At 37.2% G+C, this 19,564-nt stretch overlaps 1 protein-coding gene across 1 annotated transcript in view; it reads right to left on the bottom strand.

Moving 5' to 3' along the window:
- The window catches only part of LRP1B (LDL receptor related protein 1B), a 924,684-nt gene that overhangs the window by 874,346 nt on the left and 30,774 nt on the right, over window positions 1-19,564 (bottom strand). Inside the window, exon 3 of the mRNA XM_059704885.1 lies at window positions 15,886-16,048. Coding sequence (XP_059560868.1) covers window positions 15,886-16,048 — 163 coding nt within the window. The remainder of the gene's footprint in view (window positions 1-15,885; window positions 16,049-19,564) is intronic.

Here is a 19,564-nt window from a genome sequence, read left to right as displayed (position 1 = left end):
ATCCTTTGGGTAACATTTTCAATGCCATCTCCTAAGTGAATCCCTAACCAACTAACTTAACTAACATACTCTCTGTCAGTCTTAACAATAATTCATTTCTTATATTCGTGTAGCACTTACAATTTGTATTTATGAATGTGAGAACATATTTATTGGATGCATCAGATAAAGGATCAATAGCACTTCTTTTTCTACTCATAATTTTTATTTAAACTTCTTTCAAGAGCTCTTTTAAAGACTAATTTAAACATGATGGTTTTTTGTCTTTTAAATAATGTTTATTAAATGTATTGGGGGATATTAGTTAATAAAATTATATAGCTCTCAGGTGTACAATTCTATAATACATCATCTGTATATTGTACTGTGTGTTCATCGCCCAAGGTGAAGTCTAATTGTCACCATTTATCCCCCTTTTACCTTCTACCTCTCCCCACCCCCTTCCCCTAAGTAATAGCACTCTTATAATAATTTATTTTTACAAGATATACCAATTAAACTCATTGGCTTTCTAACAACTTTTAAAAAACACTTTCAGAAAAATATATAATTTTAGTATAGGTTAGTACTAGCAAATCAAAAATTAAAATGTAATATCCCTGAGACATGAAACCTCTATACTGCTGGGATTTGTCCAGATCTAATTAAAACATTACTTTAAGAAATGGCTGTTACTTTATTTTTACTTTTAATTTGTCAAAATATTAATGTAAAAGTTTTTAACTATCAGACTTATAAAATGTTGTAAAAATATCAGAAAGGATGCCCATAAACCTTTCACCCCAAATTCCTATTTATTATTTTATAAACACTTGTTTTATCATTAAATGAACAAAAACCATAAAATATAGTTTTAAAAAATATGGACTATAGGAAATGCTCTATAAATGCCATCATTGTGCAGAAGTCAGGGTAATATTTTTATTGTTACACTTTAGTGTATATACAGCTGGCATAAGCACTTAGTATTTTAAATTCTATTCAAATCTAGCTCCCATTATATTTTCCAAATATTATGTGCATACGAATAAACCAAAAGAGGTACCAAAAGTCACCCAGTTGCTATGCATAATAAATAATAATGATTATTCCTTTCTTCTCTCCAGTAGTGGTATTTAAATATTTATCAAACAATACTAGTACAAGATAGGTGTTAACTCACCAGAACAGACACTAGTTATATATGGCCAATATGTAAGTGTTAATTCAGCTTCCTCACTTGTTAAAATCTGTTTTTGTTAGGGGCTTTCATCATCATTTAGTTGATGCCTTATATTAGAGAACTAAAATTAAGACATAACTATTAAATAAAAAAGTATAATGGCTTTATGACAAAACACAATTGCTAAAAAGAGAAGTGATTAGAAGTAGGGTGTGTAGCAAGAAGCCTAAAGCAGAAATCTAAAATGAAAAATGACAAAGAACATTTCAGCATATTTATCTATAGAGTCAAGTGATATCGCATATTGTCATCTGGATGGGTTAGTCTACGCGTCAACAATTGCCACTAAAAATAAATGTCTGATTCAGCATCCTATTTTACCAGAAGTTATCTGACAGCTTGTGTCTATTGGAAATGACGTGCATTAAAACAAGATTGCTCGCCATCTGCTAGAAACTGAAGCAGTGTTTTCTATTATATCTATGTTTAGGGAGAAAATGAGTCAGTTACACCGAGTAGTGAAGTGCACTGTGCAAGGCAGTGAACTATTATACTCAAGCACGATTGCAATTTAAAACCCTGAAATACAAAAGTATAGACAGAATGTTGCAGTTCAAACTGTCAAAAGAGAAAAGGCCATGAGAGAAAATAATTATAATAACAGTAATACAAATAATGAAAATAATAATATTTTGTTACAAAATAGCAACTTTTATGTGTATACTCTTCATTTACTAGTAAGTAAATTGCTCTGTCCAGAAGTGTATAACCAAACAGGAATTCTGCATCAAAGTTTTCTGGGTTCTTCTTTCTTCATTACTTCATTACTTGGGAACTGTGTTTTATGTCACCCCTCCTCAGTGTCTTTATCTATATAATGGGTAGAATAAATAATGCATATTACATAGGCTTTTGTGAGGACTACATGAATACTACAAGCACTTGGGTTATAAAGAGCCTGGCAGAGAGAGTACATGGAAAATCCCCTAGTAGTAATCATAATAGATATGAGGTTCCATGACATTTTGTTATAAATGCCCTTAGTAAGGCAAAGTTGGTTGGAAAATATGGAACATATGTAAGCGAAGAATGGGGAAAATGATTTTGATTACTAATTAATCTTGACATTTTGTGCCCCACACCCCCCCACTCCCCCCATTTAAAATCACTGGAGGTTTCATAAAAGTCCACCAATGGCTTATATTGCAACGTTTTCCAGGACAGCTGCAAATAATTGAAGTGTGTGAGGAGAACCGCGCTATCATTTGCCCTGCACTGCATGGGGCAGTGGCCTGCAGGGATGAACATTACAAGGCCAACAGCAACAGAACTATAGTGGTCACACAGCAAGGAAGAGAATCTGTCCTTCCTAGGGACTCAGGACAAAAGTTTGAGCTTTCATCACTTAATGTATCAAAATTAAACCCAGGAGGCAGCTAGGTTCACATGTGGAATGGAGACAGGATCTGGGAACAGCCTGGCACAGAAAAAGATGCCATAGCCTCCCCACCAGCCCCAAAAAAGGAAAAAAAAAATAAAAATCTTAAAAAGGAAAAACTCCTGTTACTCTGGCTAACCATGTTACTATTACATTCATGGTGGATTTGGGGAAACCACTTACACAGGCTCTTAATTTTAGAGTGCTTATATCCCATTTGTGAATCTGTCTACCTACCCCTACTACTATCAAACAGTACATAGCAACACTTATTTCATAGCGTGGGCTTCAAGTATGCCACCTTTTTAAAATCTCCTGTGTTGTTCTTGGTTGGTTGTTGTTTTTATTTTTATGAAGAGGTATGAGGGTCAAGTAAACTCGACAATCCTGAAGTAGTTGATATGATAGCGAAACTCATGTAACTCACATTAAGACGTTTCTAAATTGGGGGGCAGCCCTTTTGGGGGGACAGGAAAACCACAAACCCTAGCAAAGGACACCTACAGGAGCATTTCACCTGTCTGGGTAAGTCAGCTATACTTCAGACTGTAATGAGACGCTCTCCTTGCTCTGCTTTTGCGAAGAATCCCTCACCACCTGATTGCACATCCTGCTCCTATTGCCTGCTGATATGGGTCCGTTGTGCTCTCAATCTCTAAAGCTGTTTTCTTCTCAAACTCTGGCTTGAATGATGAGAAAAATTCAGGACAATTACTTTCCACTCCACACACACACACACACACACACACACGTTAGTATCTACCTACCTCCTTTCGCTCAGCCAGTACAAGCTATTTTACGTTTAATGTTGAGAGTAAGCACTCCTCTGGAATGCCACCATATTAACAAGGGCTGACTCTGCGTGGGAAAACAGCCCCATCATCACAAACACAGTCGAGATGCTGGGGAGATTTCTTTCTTGCTAGTATATCCTGGTAAGTTATACATTTGGGGAAACCACTCGGTTGTATGCCTTCGGCTTTCTGAGTCAGTGATGCCTTCTAAAGGGGTTTCCCTTCTATTTAGGGAGTAGCTGAGACAGGAAGGAGACTTGGGCTCACCAAGAATTCATAGCTTAGTGGTATACAGAAAGCATACAAAGGCATTTCTTAGAGCTTGACTGTAACTGAGTGAGAATGTGGAAGTTTTGGGTGTCAGCACTAAAGCAAAAAAGATACAATTACTCCAAAGTAGTCATCTGTTTCCTGATTGATCCACAAGTACAGTCATAAGATCACTCACAACACAGTTTCTTTTCTATCCCTTTTATTTAAAAAATGAACACTTTCTTTTAGAGCATTAGGTTTATAGAAAATTGAGCTGATAGAGTTCCCATACATCCCTTTCCTCCTCATTCACAATTTCCCCTATTATTAACACCCTGCATCAGTGTTTTCACATTTTACAATTAATGAAACAATATTGATGCATTATTAACTAAATCCCATAGTTTACATTAGGATTCATCCTTTATGTGGGACAGTTAGTTATTTGGGTTTTGCCAAATGCATAATGACATGCAGTCACTGTTAAAATATCAAACAGAATAGTTTCATGACCCTAAGATTTTCTGTATTCTATCTATTCAGCTCTCCATACTCCCCTGCCCCAACCTCTGATCTTTCCACTTTTTCTGTGATTTTTCCTTTTCCTAAATATCACCTAGGTTCTTGTTTTAAATTTTCAGCTACAAATTCTATGTGTCATTTTTATTCATCTTCATGGAGTTGATACATATGCAAACTCACAGGTGCCCCATGTTAAGGTTAAACATTCCCACACTGCACACTCTCCAGCGCTATTTTCCTCAGGGCTGAGTCCCCAGTGTTCTGGATGAATGCTGGCACACACAGATCCCTACATACTTAATCTTAAAGCTCCCTCACTAACGCTGACTCATTGTGAATACAGGTAGTAGATAAGAGTGCAGGCTGTAGGGTGACATTGCTGAGTTTAAATCCTGACTGTAACACTGATTGGCTTTAAACCTTACCTGTGAAAGATGATAATACTACTAAGCACCTCACAGTACTGTAAAGATGAAATTGATCAATGCAAAGGAAATGCTTAGAACAATGACTGGCTTAAAGTAAACTTCCAGTAACATTTTTGTTGAGATTAATCTCTTTTCTTCCTCTGGCTCTCAAATAAAATGGGCCCTATCAGAATTTCAAATTCGCAATCTGAAGTGGCACAAAGCACAAGAGAAACAAGATAGATACAGCAGAACTAGTTAATTGATTCACTTCTCCATATGCAAGAGGAACATAGTTTAGCCTTTAGGTGACTGATGAGATTCTGGGGTACTTGAGATCATATATGAGAACATGTTCAATAAAATCACCTCCACCGTAGTGAAGTTCACAGAGCACAGATGAGCTCACTATGAACTCCGTGTGACATAATGACCATCAATTCCAGCAGGACAAAGAGGCAGAGCAGAATGCTCCATAAAGTATTATGTATAATTGGTCTCAGCTGCCTTACATATGCTTCTACAATCTGAACCCTAAGAAGATTATTATGACAAATATATAAAGTAATGTCCGTTCTAATTCAAACGTTCAGTAAGACTACTCCCAGAAAATGCCATAGCTTAGATATAACTTTTTAAAAATACTATTAATTAAAGATGTTTAAGGCAGGGACACCAATCCTTTAAATGTATTTATAATATAACTGGCTAAAATAAATATTCTCAATTTATTTGAAAACATTGGATTTGGGTTTTAATCATTACAAAACAAAGAAGTGCTCGCCAAAACCGGTTTGGCTCAGTGGATAGAGCGTCGGCCTGCGGACTGGGGGGTCCCAGGTTCGATTCCGGTCAAGGGTATGTACCTGGGTTGCGGGCACATCCCCAGTGGGAGATGTGCAGGAGGCAGCTGATCGATGTTTCTCTCTCATCGATGTTTCTGACTCTCTATCTCTCTCCCTTCCTCTCTGTAAAAAATCAATTAAATATATTAAAACAAACAAACAAACAAACAAACAAACAAACAAAAAAAAAAGAAGACCTATGAGTTATTGATAGTCACTCTTATTCATCTTAATGTAATTAATTTTAATAGAATATAGTTAACATTTAAAAATTTTTTTTTAAATATATTTTATTGATTTTTTACAGACAGGAAGGGAGAGAGATAGAGAGTTAGAAACATTGATGAGGCAGAAACATCGATCAGCTGCCTCCTGCACACCTCCTACTGGGGAATGTGCCTGCAACCAAGGTACATGCCCTTGACCGGAATCAAACCTGGGACCTTTCAGTCCACAGGCCAACGCACTATTTACTGAGCCAAACCGGTTACGGCACATATTTAAAATTATGTAATAATAAATTATCTGATAAATGTAATCGGATATATAAAAGAACTATGAAATTTTTTTAAAAAAATGAAACAGGCCTACCTTAAAAAATATTTTCTTTACTAAGCAACCTCAAACTTATAAATTAACAGTCTGCTTATCCTATTTGGATACTTGTCTTCGAATAATAGAAACATATACAGATCCAAAGAGTAAGAGGATCTAAAGAAGGTAGAGTGTCCAGCAGCTAGTCCTACTTTTTAATTAGAAATGTCCTTATCTTCAATCATCTAAACCTATACCTGTCTTATTAATTGGGAAGTCACTAAATATCTTTATCTGTGGAATAATTAGGAATTGCTCTTTAAATTTAGCATGCTTCAAATAAAATTAAAAAAAAAAAAACATGACTGATAGCCATACAGTTCCAATAATTGCCTTGTTGAGGCAAGCGTCACCTTCCCTGGTGTTACTGATCCAGTTTTCATTGTCATGTTTGTCACCAACATTATCATTACCATCTCCATTACCGTCCTTATCTAGTATCCGCAGGGCTTTGGTAAAGATCCCCAAAATACCCATTAGGAAGAAGACGATTTTGCTCTCAAGTAGTGTGCATTCCACAGCAAATATTCTATGATATTGAATCAGCACATCTCTCTTCCATTGGCATTGAAAGTATCTGTTTTGTATTTTCCAGGTTTTTTTTTTTTTTTCCTTAACAGGAATTTGATAAAGTTCAGGTAGCTATAATGCCCCATACCCCTACCACCACCAAAGCCCATATGACTTAGGGACATTGAACCCACATCCAGATCATGAGACGGACTCTAATTAATACAAATGCAAACAGCACATGGTATCCTCCTAGGGCAGTGATGGCGAACCTTTCGAGCTCGGCGGGTCAACATTTTGAAAAACCCTAACTTAACTCTGGTGCCATGTCACATATAGAAATTTTTTGATCTTTGCAACCATAGTAAAACAAAGATTTATATTTTTGATATTTATTTTATATATTCAAATGCCATTTAACAAAGAAAAATCAACCAAAGAAATGAGCTCGAGTGTCACCTCTGACGTGTGTCACAGGTTCGCCATCACTGTCCTAGGGACTGGCATTGCTCCAGGTCTGAGAAAGCAACCTTATGTAGCCCATTCCGGCTGAAGTAACAGGTTTAGAGCCTATATTTACCTGCTGCATGAGAATAAGGAAGCAATTTCCCTCAGTTCCCCCTGTAGCACCCTAAGACCACGGAGGGAAAGGAATTAGGATGTAGCAGTAGATGGCACAGTGGAGATATGGAAGGGATATGGCTCTCTAGTTATGTCATTGCAGCATCAACTTAGCCAAGCCTGGACCTAACCAAGCGGGCTCTTCTCTGGCCTTCCTCTTAACGGAGAAAACAAATGAATTTATCATTTAATCCAGCCGGAATTAGGATTTTTGTTAATGTCAAAAGCATTCTAAAACATACTATTATCATACAATTTCAACTGTCTTCTCTTTTACTTCTACCTCTACTATTATCCTCACTAATAATTGATTTTGTCCTCTACTCTCAGAATTTTTGCAAACATTACATTTATTCAGAGTATGCTTCAAATCAAAACAAAACAAAAAGATAAATAATAACCTAGCAAGTATCCAATAAAATCCAAGACTCCCAATCTGGAAAACATGACCTTCTGTGAGTAGTAGTAAGATCATAAGATGCACAAATAGAATAATTATCATTCTGATGTCTAAAGAGTTGAAAATAAAATGTTTTCATAGTGTTTTCCCCCATTTCAGAGAAGAAAGAATTTAAGTTTTAGGAATTTGGAACCAGTTATTTAAATAAATTGCCCCAATGTGGAGATATCTGTCATTTCAATCACTGCTCAGGGTATAATCTACTTGTTTATCTAATTGTATATTTTCCAGGCAAACTTTTAATTGATGATTTGGATATATGAAACAAAAGTAAAAAATGAACCTAATGAAAATGACTCATTACAGATAAAATGACATTTCTATCTTTCTGTCCACTGACATTTTTGGCAGCAAGTGGTACCATAACAAATTCAAAAGTTGGTAGCATAAGTGCATAACTACCTTCATGAAAACCTAAAATCTATTGGCTCAATGGTAAGGTGGCAGCAGCAGGCTACTGTTCAGGACTAGATATATTCAAGGTTAAAAATATTAGATAAAAAAATGTCATTTGCGCCCTGGCCAGGTAGCTCAGTTGGTTAGAGCATTGTCCCACTACACCAAGGCTGCATGTTGGAAACCCAGTCAGAACAAATACAAGAAGCAACCAGTAAATGCATAAATAAGTGAAACAACAGATCTCTCTCTCTCTCTCTCTCTCTCTCTCTCTCTCTCTCTCTTCCTCTTTCTCTAAAATCAACAAATACAATTTTTAAAAGAGTTATATGCAGTATCTTGGAAAATATGTTGAAAGAAAAACAAGTACTTATTGAGTCCTTGGATTTAAGGGAATAAATTTAAAAATATTAAAAGCTGTGTGCTCACTTTGGCAAAAAGTTACCAAACAAAATAATGTAGGTTAGAATTGGCTGATTGATTGCAAAAAAAAGAAAAAAGAAAAAAAAAAGAAAGAGAATAGAAGAAGCCCATGACTGGGCATCCCAGGTTTGGAAAAGCCAATTGCTTCTAGGTCTTGACTAATAAGAAAAAATACTGAAAACCGCTTTGAGCAATAAAAGCCAATTAAGACTTCTTGATTTAACAGAAGAATTTAGCCTTTTGACAAAAGGTGTTTGCTTCCCACTAAATCATTGTTTTCAGACCTCAAAATAAACTAACAGGGCAAAAGAAGAAACCAAAAGAGTGAGGTGGAAAGAAATAAATTGGATTTAATAATTATTATTAAAGTATAACTTTGAATGTGGTTATTGTGACATAGAATGGGATAAAAAGAAATCCATTTTCTACTAATTTTCAAGGGAATTTATAAACACAAAAGCCATGAGCTTTGTCTCTTTAAACCTTAAAACAAAATCCCTTTTATCTTTAAGCCTTAAAACAACTTGAAAGGAACAAGAAATAGTCTGAAATATAGAGAGCCCCCACGGGGAAGATATTCCCCATTTTTAACTTCAGCTATAGTGTTGAGTACAACAGACTAGAAAAGACCTCCCAAAGGAAATGTAAGTAAAGGAGAACAATGGGCAAGGAGAAATACTGCCGAGATAAGAAGTGTCTAGACAAGTGACTTCCCAACCACCAGGACAGAAGGTCTTCACTCCATTTGTCTGGCAGGATTTCATTACCGCTCTGCACCATCATCACTGTATGCCTCCACTCTTGTTTCCAAATGGCAATTTTTATTCAATCTCTGGCCCATGAATGTATATAGGGTGTGAAGGGGACAGTGGGTACAGATATCTTTTCTTTTGCTTCATAGTTTGCTGTACAACAAGAGACCAAAAAGGACATGATGGAGATAATTGTTCATCTCCAGGAAATCCTTTACTTTGACCTAAGTGTAGTGCATTCTATGTATAGTAAGAAGAGTACATATGAGTATTTGTTAGCCAGAAGAGAAGACTGTGGCATAAATGGAAAAGTAGTCATTAATAATGCAAGTGTTCGCCCTGGCTGGTGTGGCTCAATGGGTTGGAGCATTTTCCCATATACCAAAAAGTTGTAGGCCTGATTTACAGGTCAGGGCACAAAAGAAATAAATGAAAACATGCATGCTCTCACTTCCATGGTATGGTGTTGTCATGCACAGCAACTGCCTACCAGATGCTACTGTGTCTATATATCTTCAACATGAGACCCTTTCTGCTAGTTGAGAAGAGAATATCCAAGGCCCCAAGAGATTCTAGGGCCACAAAATGGAAGGAACCTCCATCCCAGAACCATCATGGAGGAAACTGTCCACCAAATATGAATACCTTCAGTGTATTCATACTTGTACATAAAATACAATTTTTGTGTTATGTTGCAATTTTAGAGTTTATAAAAGCAACTACCACTATTCTAATAAGTACAGTTGTTGTAAGGAGCATTTTATTGATACCACAAAGTTTAGTGTATACCCTATGAAAATTACTTATATTTGTCTAATGCAGTCATTTTCACTAATAAGTAATTATTTTTTTTTCATTTTTCCCACTAATAAATAATTAAATTGTATGTATACAATCAAAATAACTATTAAATTAAATTCATAATACAACAAATAATATAAAAAAACAGGATATTTTTGTTTCATTAAAAAAATGAATCCAAGATATTATCAAGTTGGAGGCTTTTGGGTCATTAAAAATGCAAGAGTTTCAAACACTTTACATAGGTTCCACACTGAATTTATGAGATAAATTGATTAATTAGGTATACCTTCAAGTTAATTAATTTCTCAATTCTAAATTTCATTCTGTGACCTAGACTGAAGGCTTCTAGAAAGTAGAAATATTTTTATGTCATTTTAAAATTGCATTTTATGCCATATGAAACGAGATTTAAAAAGTCAATATAGAGATTTACTAAATAGTTTGGTTGTTGATGATGTTACCATAACTATACCCAATCATTATGAAGAAGAACAAAAACAAATATTGTTTGTTTTGTTTTTACCAAAAAGCATTACATTATTTTATGGTGTCATTAAGGCACATTTCATCTGTAGTTAAGCATAAATATTTAGATACCACATTTTTTTTCAGTTTCATTGAGAAATAATTTACATACATCCCTGTATAATAAGTTCAAGGCATACAACATGATGATTTAACTTAGATATATTGTGAAATGATTACCACAATAGGTTTAGCTATCAGCCATCTTCTCATACAAAAGAAACAACAAAATCCCTTTGTGATGAGCACCCTTGGGAAAAGCTCTCTTAACAACTTTCCTAGGTATCATGCAGAAGTGTTAGCTATAGTCATCATGTTTTATAATACATCCCTAGTATTTAGAAGTTAGTACCTTTTGACTTTTTTTACTTATAATTAGAAGTTAATAACTTTTGACTATCTTCCTCCAACTCCCCTTCCTCTCACCCTCTGCCACTGGGAATCACAAGTCTGACCTCTTTTTCTAGGAGTTGTTTTTTTGTTGTTGTTGTTTGTTCATTTGTTTGCTTTTAAGAGTCTACAGAAAACTGAGATCACACAATATTCGTCTTTTTCTTCTAACTTATGTCACTGAGCAAAATGTCATAATGGTCAGATTTCAATGTTGTTGCTTTTTTATAGATGAATAATATAGATATATTAAAGGTAGATAAAATCATAGAAATACAGTTAATGTTATATAATGATAGCCACTTGAATTTATTGCTATAGATAAGAAAACACTGTAAAAATTTTTTTGAGTAATTCATACAAATTTATAAGATTTTGGATGTTGTCACTGTACTGCATTAAACACCCATTGAGTAAGAAGAATTTGGCAAATAACTCCCTTGGCACTCTCCTTCATATAGATGAATTCAGAAGTCTGCCCACCTAAGTACTGCTCCTATGTGTGGGACCAAGATTCTGTAAAATGTACACTAATACGCAAAATATACTTTTAGCATTTCATTTTATTTATCAGCTTTTTTTTAAAAAAAAAAACAAACTTTAACTACAAGATGTCCAAGGGAGAAATCACAGTAGGTCAGTACATAAACTCAGTAGTATTATCATTGGAGCTATTGGAATGTCTCTATTTTTCTTGGTTTTCTTCTAATGAAGAGCAATGTGTAAGAAGATTCTATGGGTAACCTTGTTTACATCAACTGTAAGAAATATGTCTCCTTAAACATTGGGAAGACATATCTGATTGTAGAAGCCTGTCACATGACTCTCTTGAAGTGGTGAAGGAGGTTGGGAGATTATCCATCTGTCTATCACAGGGGTCCTCAAACTACAGCCCGTGGGTCACATGCAAATACAAATATTGTATTTGTTCCCGTTTTGTTTTTTTACTTCAAAATAAGATATGTGCAGTGTGCATAGGAATTTGTTCATAGTTTTTTTTTTTTTAAACTATAGTCTGGCCCTCCAACAGTCTGAGGGACAGTGAACTGGCCCCCTGTTTAAAAATTTTGAGGACCCCTGGTCTATCATCTAGCTAGCTATCCTATATAATGAAGAGGTGATATGCAAATTAACCCTCACGCCCTCACAAGATGGCTGCCTATGACCAGGCTGGCAGAGGGGTTAGTGAGGGACGACCAAACGACTGAATAGCAGGCTGCATGGGGCAACTAGGCTGGCAGGGAGCATTTGGGGGCGATTAGGCTGGCAGGGGGGGCAGGGAGGGGTGACTAGGCCAGCGGGGGGGCAGTTGGAGGGGACCAGGCTGGCGGGGGGGCAGTTGGGGGCGATTAGGTTGGCAGGGTGGGGGCAGTTAGGGGTGACCAGGCAGGTGAGCGATTAGGAGCCAGCAGTCCAGGATTGTGAGAGGGATGTCCGACTGCTGGTTTAGGCCCAATCTCCCGAGGGATCACAGTTTGGAGAGGGTGCAGGCTGGGCTGAGGAGACCCCCCCCCATGCACACATTTTGTGCACAGGGCCTCTAGTAGAAATATAAATGTGTACCTGTGTGTAGGGTAGTTCTGCCTTAAAAAGTCAGGACTAACAATTTGCAACCTATGAAAATGTAAATGTGAATTTCAAAAGATTAGGGACAGTCACAAATTGCAGATGAACATGATGAACATGAGACTTTTCAAGACTGATACTTCTATGAGGAGGAAAAGAGTACGTAGAGGCACTTCTTCACATGCTTACTCATGTCCCAAACCATACCGACTTCAGAGCCATCTGTTCTCAAATCAATAGGCAGTGGTTAATTGTGGAGGTTGCAATCTGTAGTTTTAATTTGTCCACAGTATAGCCGAGGGGTTTAATAGTCAATGGACTGTAACAATCCTAGTTATATGTCCTATTGCAAGTGAATAGTGAGTGCAGGCTCTAACTGGGAACCGGGGCTGGCTCTAGGAGCTCCCTAACAGAGTGAGAAACCTGATGTTTATCCCAAGGGTCTCCTTGTTATAAAACTCCTTTTGTGTACATTGGCAAACCTGCTTCATTTTCTAGTTTCCTACATTCACGCAGCATCTCAGATTAGAATCTCATTAGTCAGCCCTGCTCCCTGATGGCTGTTAACTTTGATGCTATCTTTAATTCCTCAGCCATGATTAGTTTCACCAACAGTGAGGATCCAGGGGAATGATGGGAAAGGGTGTATTAACTATTAAATACTGCCAATCACTTCCACATGAATTCAACTTCTGAGACTTGAGCTTCACTCCTCTGCCTCCTGGCAGATGGCCTGCTCATGCAGAGAACAAAAACAACATACTTTCCCCTCAATTCTAACATGGGGTCATGGATTCACAAATAAATTCCACAGATCACTATCTACAAGTCAGAAGTCCATTCTCCATAGAAAGAGGTTATACACTGAACTTGGAAATTTTTCAATTTCTGCTGTTTCACATAACATAGGAGATTTTCCCTCTCCCTCAACTTAGCCATCTTAAGACTATTGATTTTGGATCTATCCATGTTACCCTAAGTCTTCAAAATATATTTTTTCCAAATTTTCAATTCCAACTTCAGTAATATCATTAAAATATCTCTTTAAATTTATACAATTTTTTCCAATAATTATCATGGTTAGAATTAATTGATCCCCCTTTTTTTCAGTATTGTTGAAACAATTTTAACATTCATGGTGAAATGAATTCTTGTTTCCAATTTAGTGTGATGATTTTATTTTATTTTTATTTTATTATTTTTTAAAAATATATTTTTATTTATTTCAGAGAGGAAGGGAGAGAGATAGAAACATCAATTATGAGAGAGAATCATTGATCAGCTGCCTCCTGCATGCCCCACACTGGTGATTGAGCCCGCAACACTGGGCACGTGCCCTGACCGGGAATCGAACCGCTACCTCCTTGTTCATAGTTGCTCAACTCCTGAGCCACGCCAGCTGGGCAGTCTGATGATTTAATAGGAAGCTCAGGGCCATGCCTTAGAAACAAAATTATAAACTAGCTCACTCCTGCCCTTAGTTATAATTCTCATTAGGCCCAAATACGGTATGGTTTACTATTGAAACAATGTTATATTTATAAGTACCGCGCACTAACCGATTGCGCAACTGGAGCTCCAGCCAACAATACATTCTCATGTTTCCCAACTGAAGTTATAACCAAAAAAGCAAAGATATATCACCCCATACAATTAGGAAAAGGTGGGAGAAAAGATAGCTTGCATATCCCTTCTCTAGTGGGCCAGGCAGCGGAGTCCTGGTCTCAACTATTCAAATTACTCTCAAGCAAGCCCCAAAGTTAAAGCTAAAGGAAAACACCAACTGCTTCTTCCCTAGACAGCATCACACGAATCCTAGCCACATATCTGATATTAAAAGAAAAGTAGAATATATTTGAAAGTGTTCTATTACATCTAGGCTTATATTTATAAAAGAGCGGAGCTTTTCCTGCTCTGATTTCTACGACTCATTGTTGAAAAATGGCGCTAGAGATACGGAGCAAATGCAAACAAAATATTTCAAAGAACTTATTATGATAAATGACACATGACAAAGTTACATTTAGACAGTGACTAGGCCCAAAGGAATCCAGCCTAGGACAAATGCAAACAATGTGGGGGTTTTCTATCCCTAATTCCTTTGACAAAAATGACAAAATATGGTTCTTTCATGTAATGACAGGGGGAATTAGAAAGCTTGAGAACACAGACTACCTTATTGCATAGAAATGGAAATGGTGTCCATATATATATATTTTAGATGGGCCATTTTATTTGAAAAGCATCTCTGGATCTTTGCTTACAAGAATGGGAAGGCTAAGAGAGGTAGAATGAGGGGAGAAATACAATAGTTTCACCTTCTAACATTTTTGACAGACAAGGTTGTCTAAAGGCTAATTTGAAATTCAGTTAGCACATGCAGGGAAAAAAACACGCAAGCAAATGTATTTCTAAACAGAATGCCGAAAGGATGTTGCTAGCACATTTGTAAATTTCCAATTTTTTCTTACTACACTTATCCAACAACGCAAACAAATCAGTTTAAATACAACTTCTTTTACTAATGCCTCTTGAAGCATCACTGCAGTCAGATTGAGTCAAGGAACCATCTGCTGCAAATACAAATAGAGCTACATTCAGGAATTATATTACACAGCCTTCCTAGCTAAGTTCTTACGTGCAAGCTGTTCTTGTCAAAATCAGAACCATTGTGATGATGCATCTTAATAGTCAATCAGACTTTAAGTAAAGAGTGACAAAAGTCCACATATGGATGACAGCTGTTTCTTCAGTAAATATTTTCCCATTTATTGAACGGAGGCTTATGGCAGTCTAGGATATGTTCCATCAGACATTTCAGCCTGAACTGCCTGGGGATGATTCAAGCAATAAGGACAAAATTCAGTTTTCACATCTTTGCTACAACTTACATCTGAGAAAACAACAGATCCTCCAAGAAAAGTTGTACACTATGTCATCAACTTGACAGTATCCCTGACTAATACTGATGATGACAGACCTGAGTTGATGACTCTACTTTTTTGCCCCTCCTCCTGGAATAATAGCATTTGTAAAATTTAAGTAAAATCCATGTATTGACTTTCTAATCAAATAAAAAGTTGATGGGGATTTAAACATTTATGACAAATTTTGATAAATTATTAACTATTAGAAAAGATTAATGAGCCTTTAGCTAAAATGAGCTCAGATAAGATCTCTTTTTAACCAAGAAAATGGCTTGTAAAATTAGAAAGTCAATAAAAATGTGCAAATGTTTGTTTCTCAGCATCTGCATGGTAAATGACACTCTTTTCTTTCTTCCTTTAACGCAGTTGTTAAAAATCAACATTTAAAAAAATATTGAGCGTGTAGTCTTATATTCCACAACTGTCATCAGACTCTGATCTATTTTTTTTAAATAGAAATTATTTCAGATCTAACACTAAAAACAAGAATGTCTTACCCTGCTATCGGATCTACGGCTATTGCCTTCGGATTATGAAGCTCCAGATCAATCAGGGTGACACAAACAGACCCGTTGTAATTGCAAACAAAGATCCGGTCACTGACATGGTCCACAAAGTAGAGATTTCTGGTGAGCCAGTCAATCGCCACGTGCTCCACATCTGAAAAACACACACAAAATCATTGAATCACAGGTGCAAATCAAGTATCATGAGCCATAGGTCTGCCCAAACCATCACAGAGGACATTTTTGGAGTATAGATTGTTTTATGATAAAAAAATAAAAAAAAACGCAAAGAAAATTTGTTATGACAAAATAAGTGATTTAAGTATTCTTTAAAAAAGAAAAACAAACAAACAAACAACAACAAAAAACAGTTTCTTGATAACATTCTTCTTGCTATCTAAGGACTGAGGATGACCTAGACCAGTGATGGCGAACCTATGACACGCGTGTCAGAGGTGACACGTGAACTCATTTTTTTGGTTGATTTTTCTTTGTTGAATGGCATTTCAATATATAAAATAAATATCAAAAATATAAGCCTTTGTTTTACTATGGTTGCAAATATCAAAAAATTTCTATATGTGACACGGCACCAGAGTTAAGTTAGGGTTTTTCAAAATGCTGACATGCCAAGATCAAAAGGTTCGCTGACCTAGATCCAAATGGATGAAGAGTTTGTGAATCCTAAAATATAGATATTACAATAAAATTTTACTAGTTTTTGCATTTGATCAAAATAGTTCATTCAACACAATTGTCATAACTGGCTCAATGGCACAGCTAAATTCTTTAGTAGTAAGACGGGGGAACATTTTTTGTGAACTTAAAGTAAATCCTTATTTTCTGATCCTTTTCTGTTATAAAAAGGAAGAATGGAGAAGATGGAAGAGGATATCTATAAGATCCTTTGTTTACAAAATGTTTCCAAAACTTGGGAGTAAAGAAAAAGGAGGGGTGGAATGTTCTTTCAACGCATGTGTAGGCATTGTGAAACATGCCTGCTCAAAGATTAATTAATTCTCTAGAAGAATGATGTTCAGTTGTACTTGCTGTGATGATCGAAATACTTTATAGCTGTGCTGTTCAGTAAGGAGCCACTAGCCACATGTGTCTAGTGAGCATTTAAAATGTGTCTAATATAACTGGGACACTTAATCTTTACTGTATTTCATTTTAATTAATTCAAATTTAAATATTAAAAAATGTATGTTGCTAGTGGCTGCTATAGATTGTGCATCTCTTAAAAAAAAACATGTTTGATTTGAATATTTTCTGTTTGATCAGATTGTGAAATTTCATGCTAATTAGATTTTTTTCTGGTAAAAAAAAAAAAAAAGATAATCCCAAAGGTCATGGTTTTGTTACCCAAACCATTAACCATTTTTAAATCTAAACTATAAATCTTATTTAAAAACTAGTGGCCCAGTGCACGAATTTGTGCACAGGTGGGGTCCAGCCAGCCCGGCCCAAGTCTGGGGAGATTGGGGCCAGGCCTTTTGGGAGGAGGAGATGGCGGGAGGTTGGCTGACCAGCCCACCCTGATCAGGCCCGATCAGGACTGGGCTGGCTATGGGGAGGAGCTGCGGGCCAATTGGGGTGGTGGGGGCTGATTGGGAGTGGGGGCCAGCTGTGGGGAGGGGCCACAGGCAATTGGCCAGCCAGCCCTGCCCCTGATTAGACTGGGGGGGCAATAAGGGGTGGAACTGGCTGGGGGAGAGGCTACGGGCCAATTGGGGTGGTGGGGACCCATCGGGGGCAGGGCCACCTGGGGGAAGGGGCCACAGGAAGTTGGCCGGCTAGCCCCACCCCCAACCAGGCTGGTTCGCTGGTCACAGTGGGTATTATAGCAACCAGTCATTATGGTCATTACTGTTGTTACAGCGCTCCGGTCGCTGGCTTTTTATGTATATAGACTCTTTTCCTTTAAAATACCTATAAGTACTTTATTCTACTAATGCTCTTAGAGCAGCAATATTGGGCTGTTTTTTTCAATAATGCCTTAAATAAATACATTTTTGATTTGTATTCATTTCTAAATTTTATGAGTCTTATTTTTATGTGTGGAAAATATACTTTGATGCAACCTTGTTTGAACTCACTATGAATCTATGATTCATTGACTAAGAAGTATTTCCTTCTTCAATATGAACCTAAACACTTCTCCAACTCCATGCTTCAAAAGAATTCCTTAGTAATATGCTGCTTCAGTTGTTATTTTCTCAACAGAAAGACTAATGGAGATGCATGTGCAATCACCCTATTTAATAAAGAGGGAATATGCTAACGGACTGCCCTGCCCTCAAAGATGGCGGTGCCCACAGCCAATAAGGAGGGAATGCACTAATTGGCTGCCCTGCCCTCAAAGATGGTGGCACCCACAGCCACAAGATGGCAGTGCCCAGTCCCCTCAGCCCTGCCGGGGCAGCAGGTGCACAGAAGGCCAGGCCCGTGCCAAGGCGGCCTGGCTGCTCTGCGTGCACCTGCCTCCGGAGTCCCCCAGTCCCCTCAGCCCCCAGCCGCCCAGGGCCGCCCAAGGCACAGGTAACCAGGGCCGGCCGAGGCTTGAGCTGCCGGCAGTGACAGCAGCAGAGGTGTGATTGGCGTCACCTTCCCCTGATCACTGGGTCACCTCCCACCTCTGAGGGCTCCCGGACTGTGAGAGGGGGCAGACCAGGCAGAGGGATCTGCCCCTCCAGTGAATGAATTTTCATGCATCGGGCCTCTAGTTATTATTTATAATGGTATATTGTCAAAGCAAAACAGAGAGAATATTGACTTTGTGGGAATGTTTACCATGCCTTGCAAGGACAAACAGAAAGTGGATATTGTATTAATTGGAAACACATTTTCAAACAAGTGATTATAGTTTCATTCCTAAATTACACAGTCCTTATGGAAGCATAAGCATTTAAATGTGTCACTCACCACATGAAACGTTTTTCTCAACCAGTTCAGCAACCAGAAAGTCTATTATTTATTTATTTATTTATTTATTTATTTATTTATTTATTTATTTTTCATCCTCACCCAAGGATATTTTTCCATTGATTTTTAGAGAGAGAGTGGGAATGACAGAGAGAAACATCCATGTGAGAGAAACACATTTATTGGTTCCTCCTGAACAGGCTCCGGCCAGAGCCAGGGCTGAGGTGGAGCTAGCAACCCAGGTTTGCGCCATTCACCAGAATCTAATTCAGGACTCTTTGTCCAAAGGCCGGCACTCTATCCACTGTGCCAAACCAGCTAGGGAAGCTACCAGAATTTTTAAAAATATGAACTATTTCTCTGTCTCCAGAAATCTGTAACTATAAGCTTTGTTTGGTTTGTTAATCTTTTTGTATTATTATATCAGCTACAGCACAGAACCCACTGTTTCCAATGTCATTGTACATATCTTGGATTCAGATAATGTGAGAGTATGTTCAGTGACCTATCCCTCATGCTAGGCATGCAGTTGGTTTAGTGTATGCATTTGTAATTCCAGACAAAAGATCTGTTTGACAGCATTTACACCTTCTTTCAACTCAGTGTCATAACAACTATCCAAACTTGTAGGAGCAAGGTCTCACTAAATAGCCTGATAATTAGAAAACACTTAGTCATTGTAGGAATTGGTTTAGTTTCTTATATTTGAAGTTTCTGTCTGATCTTAATGAAATTTTTATTAAGA

The sequence above is a fragment of the Myotis daubentonii genome, chromosome 7 (assembly GCF_963259705.1).
Source record: "Myotis daubentonii chromosome 7, mMyoDau2.1, whole genome shotgun sequence".
Taxonomy (NCBI): Eukaryota; Metazoa; Chordata; class Mammalia; order Chiroptera; family Vespertilionidae; genus Myotis; species Myotis daubentonii.
This window is presented reverse-complemented; position numbering and strand designations above follow the sequence as displayed.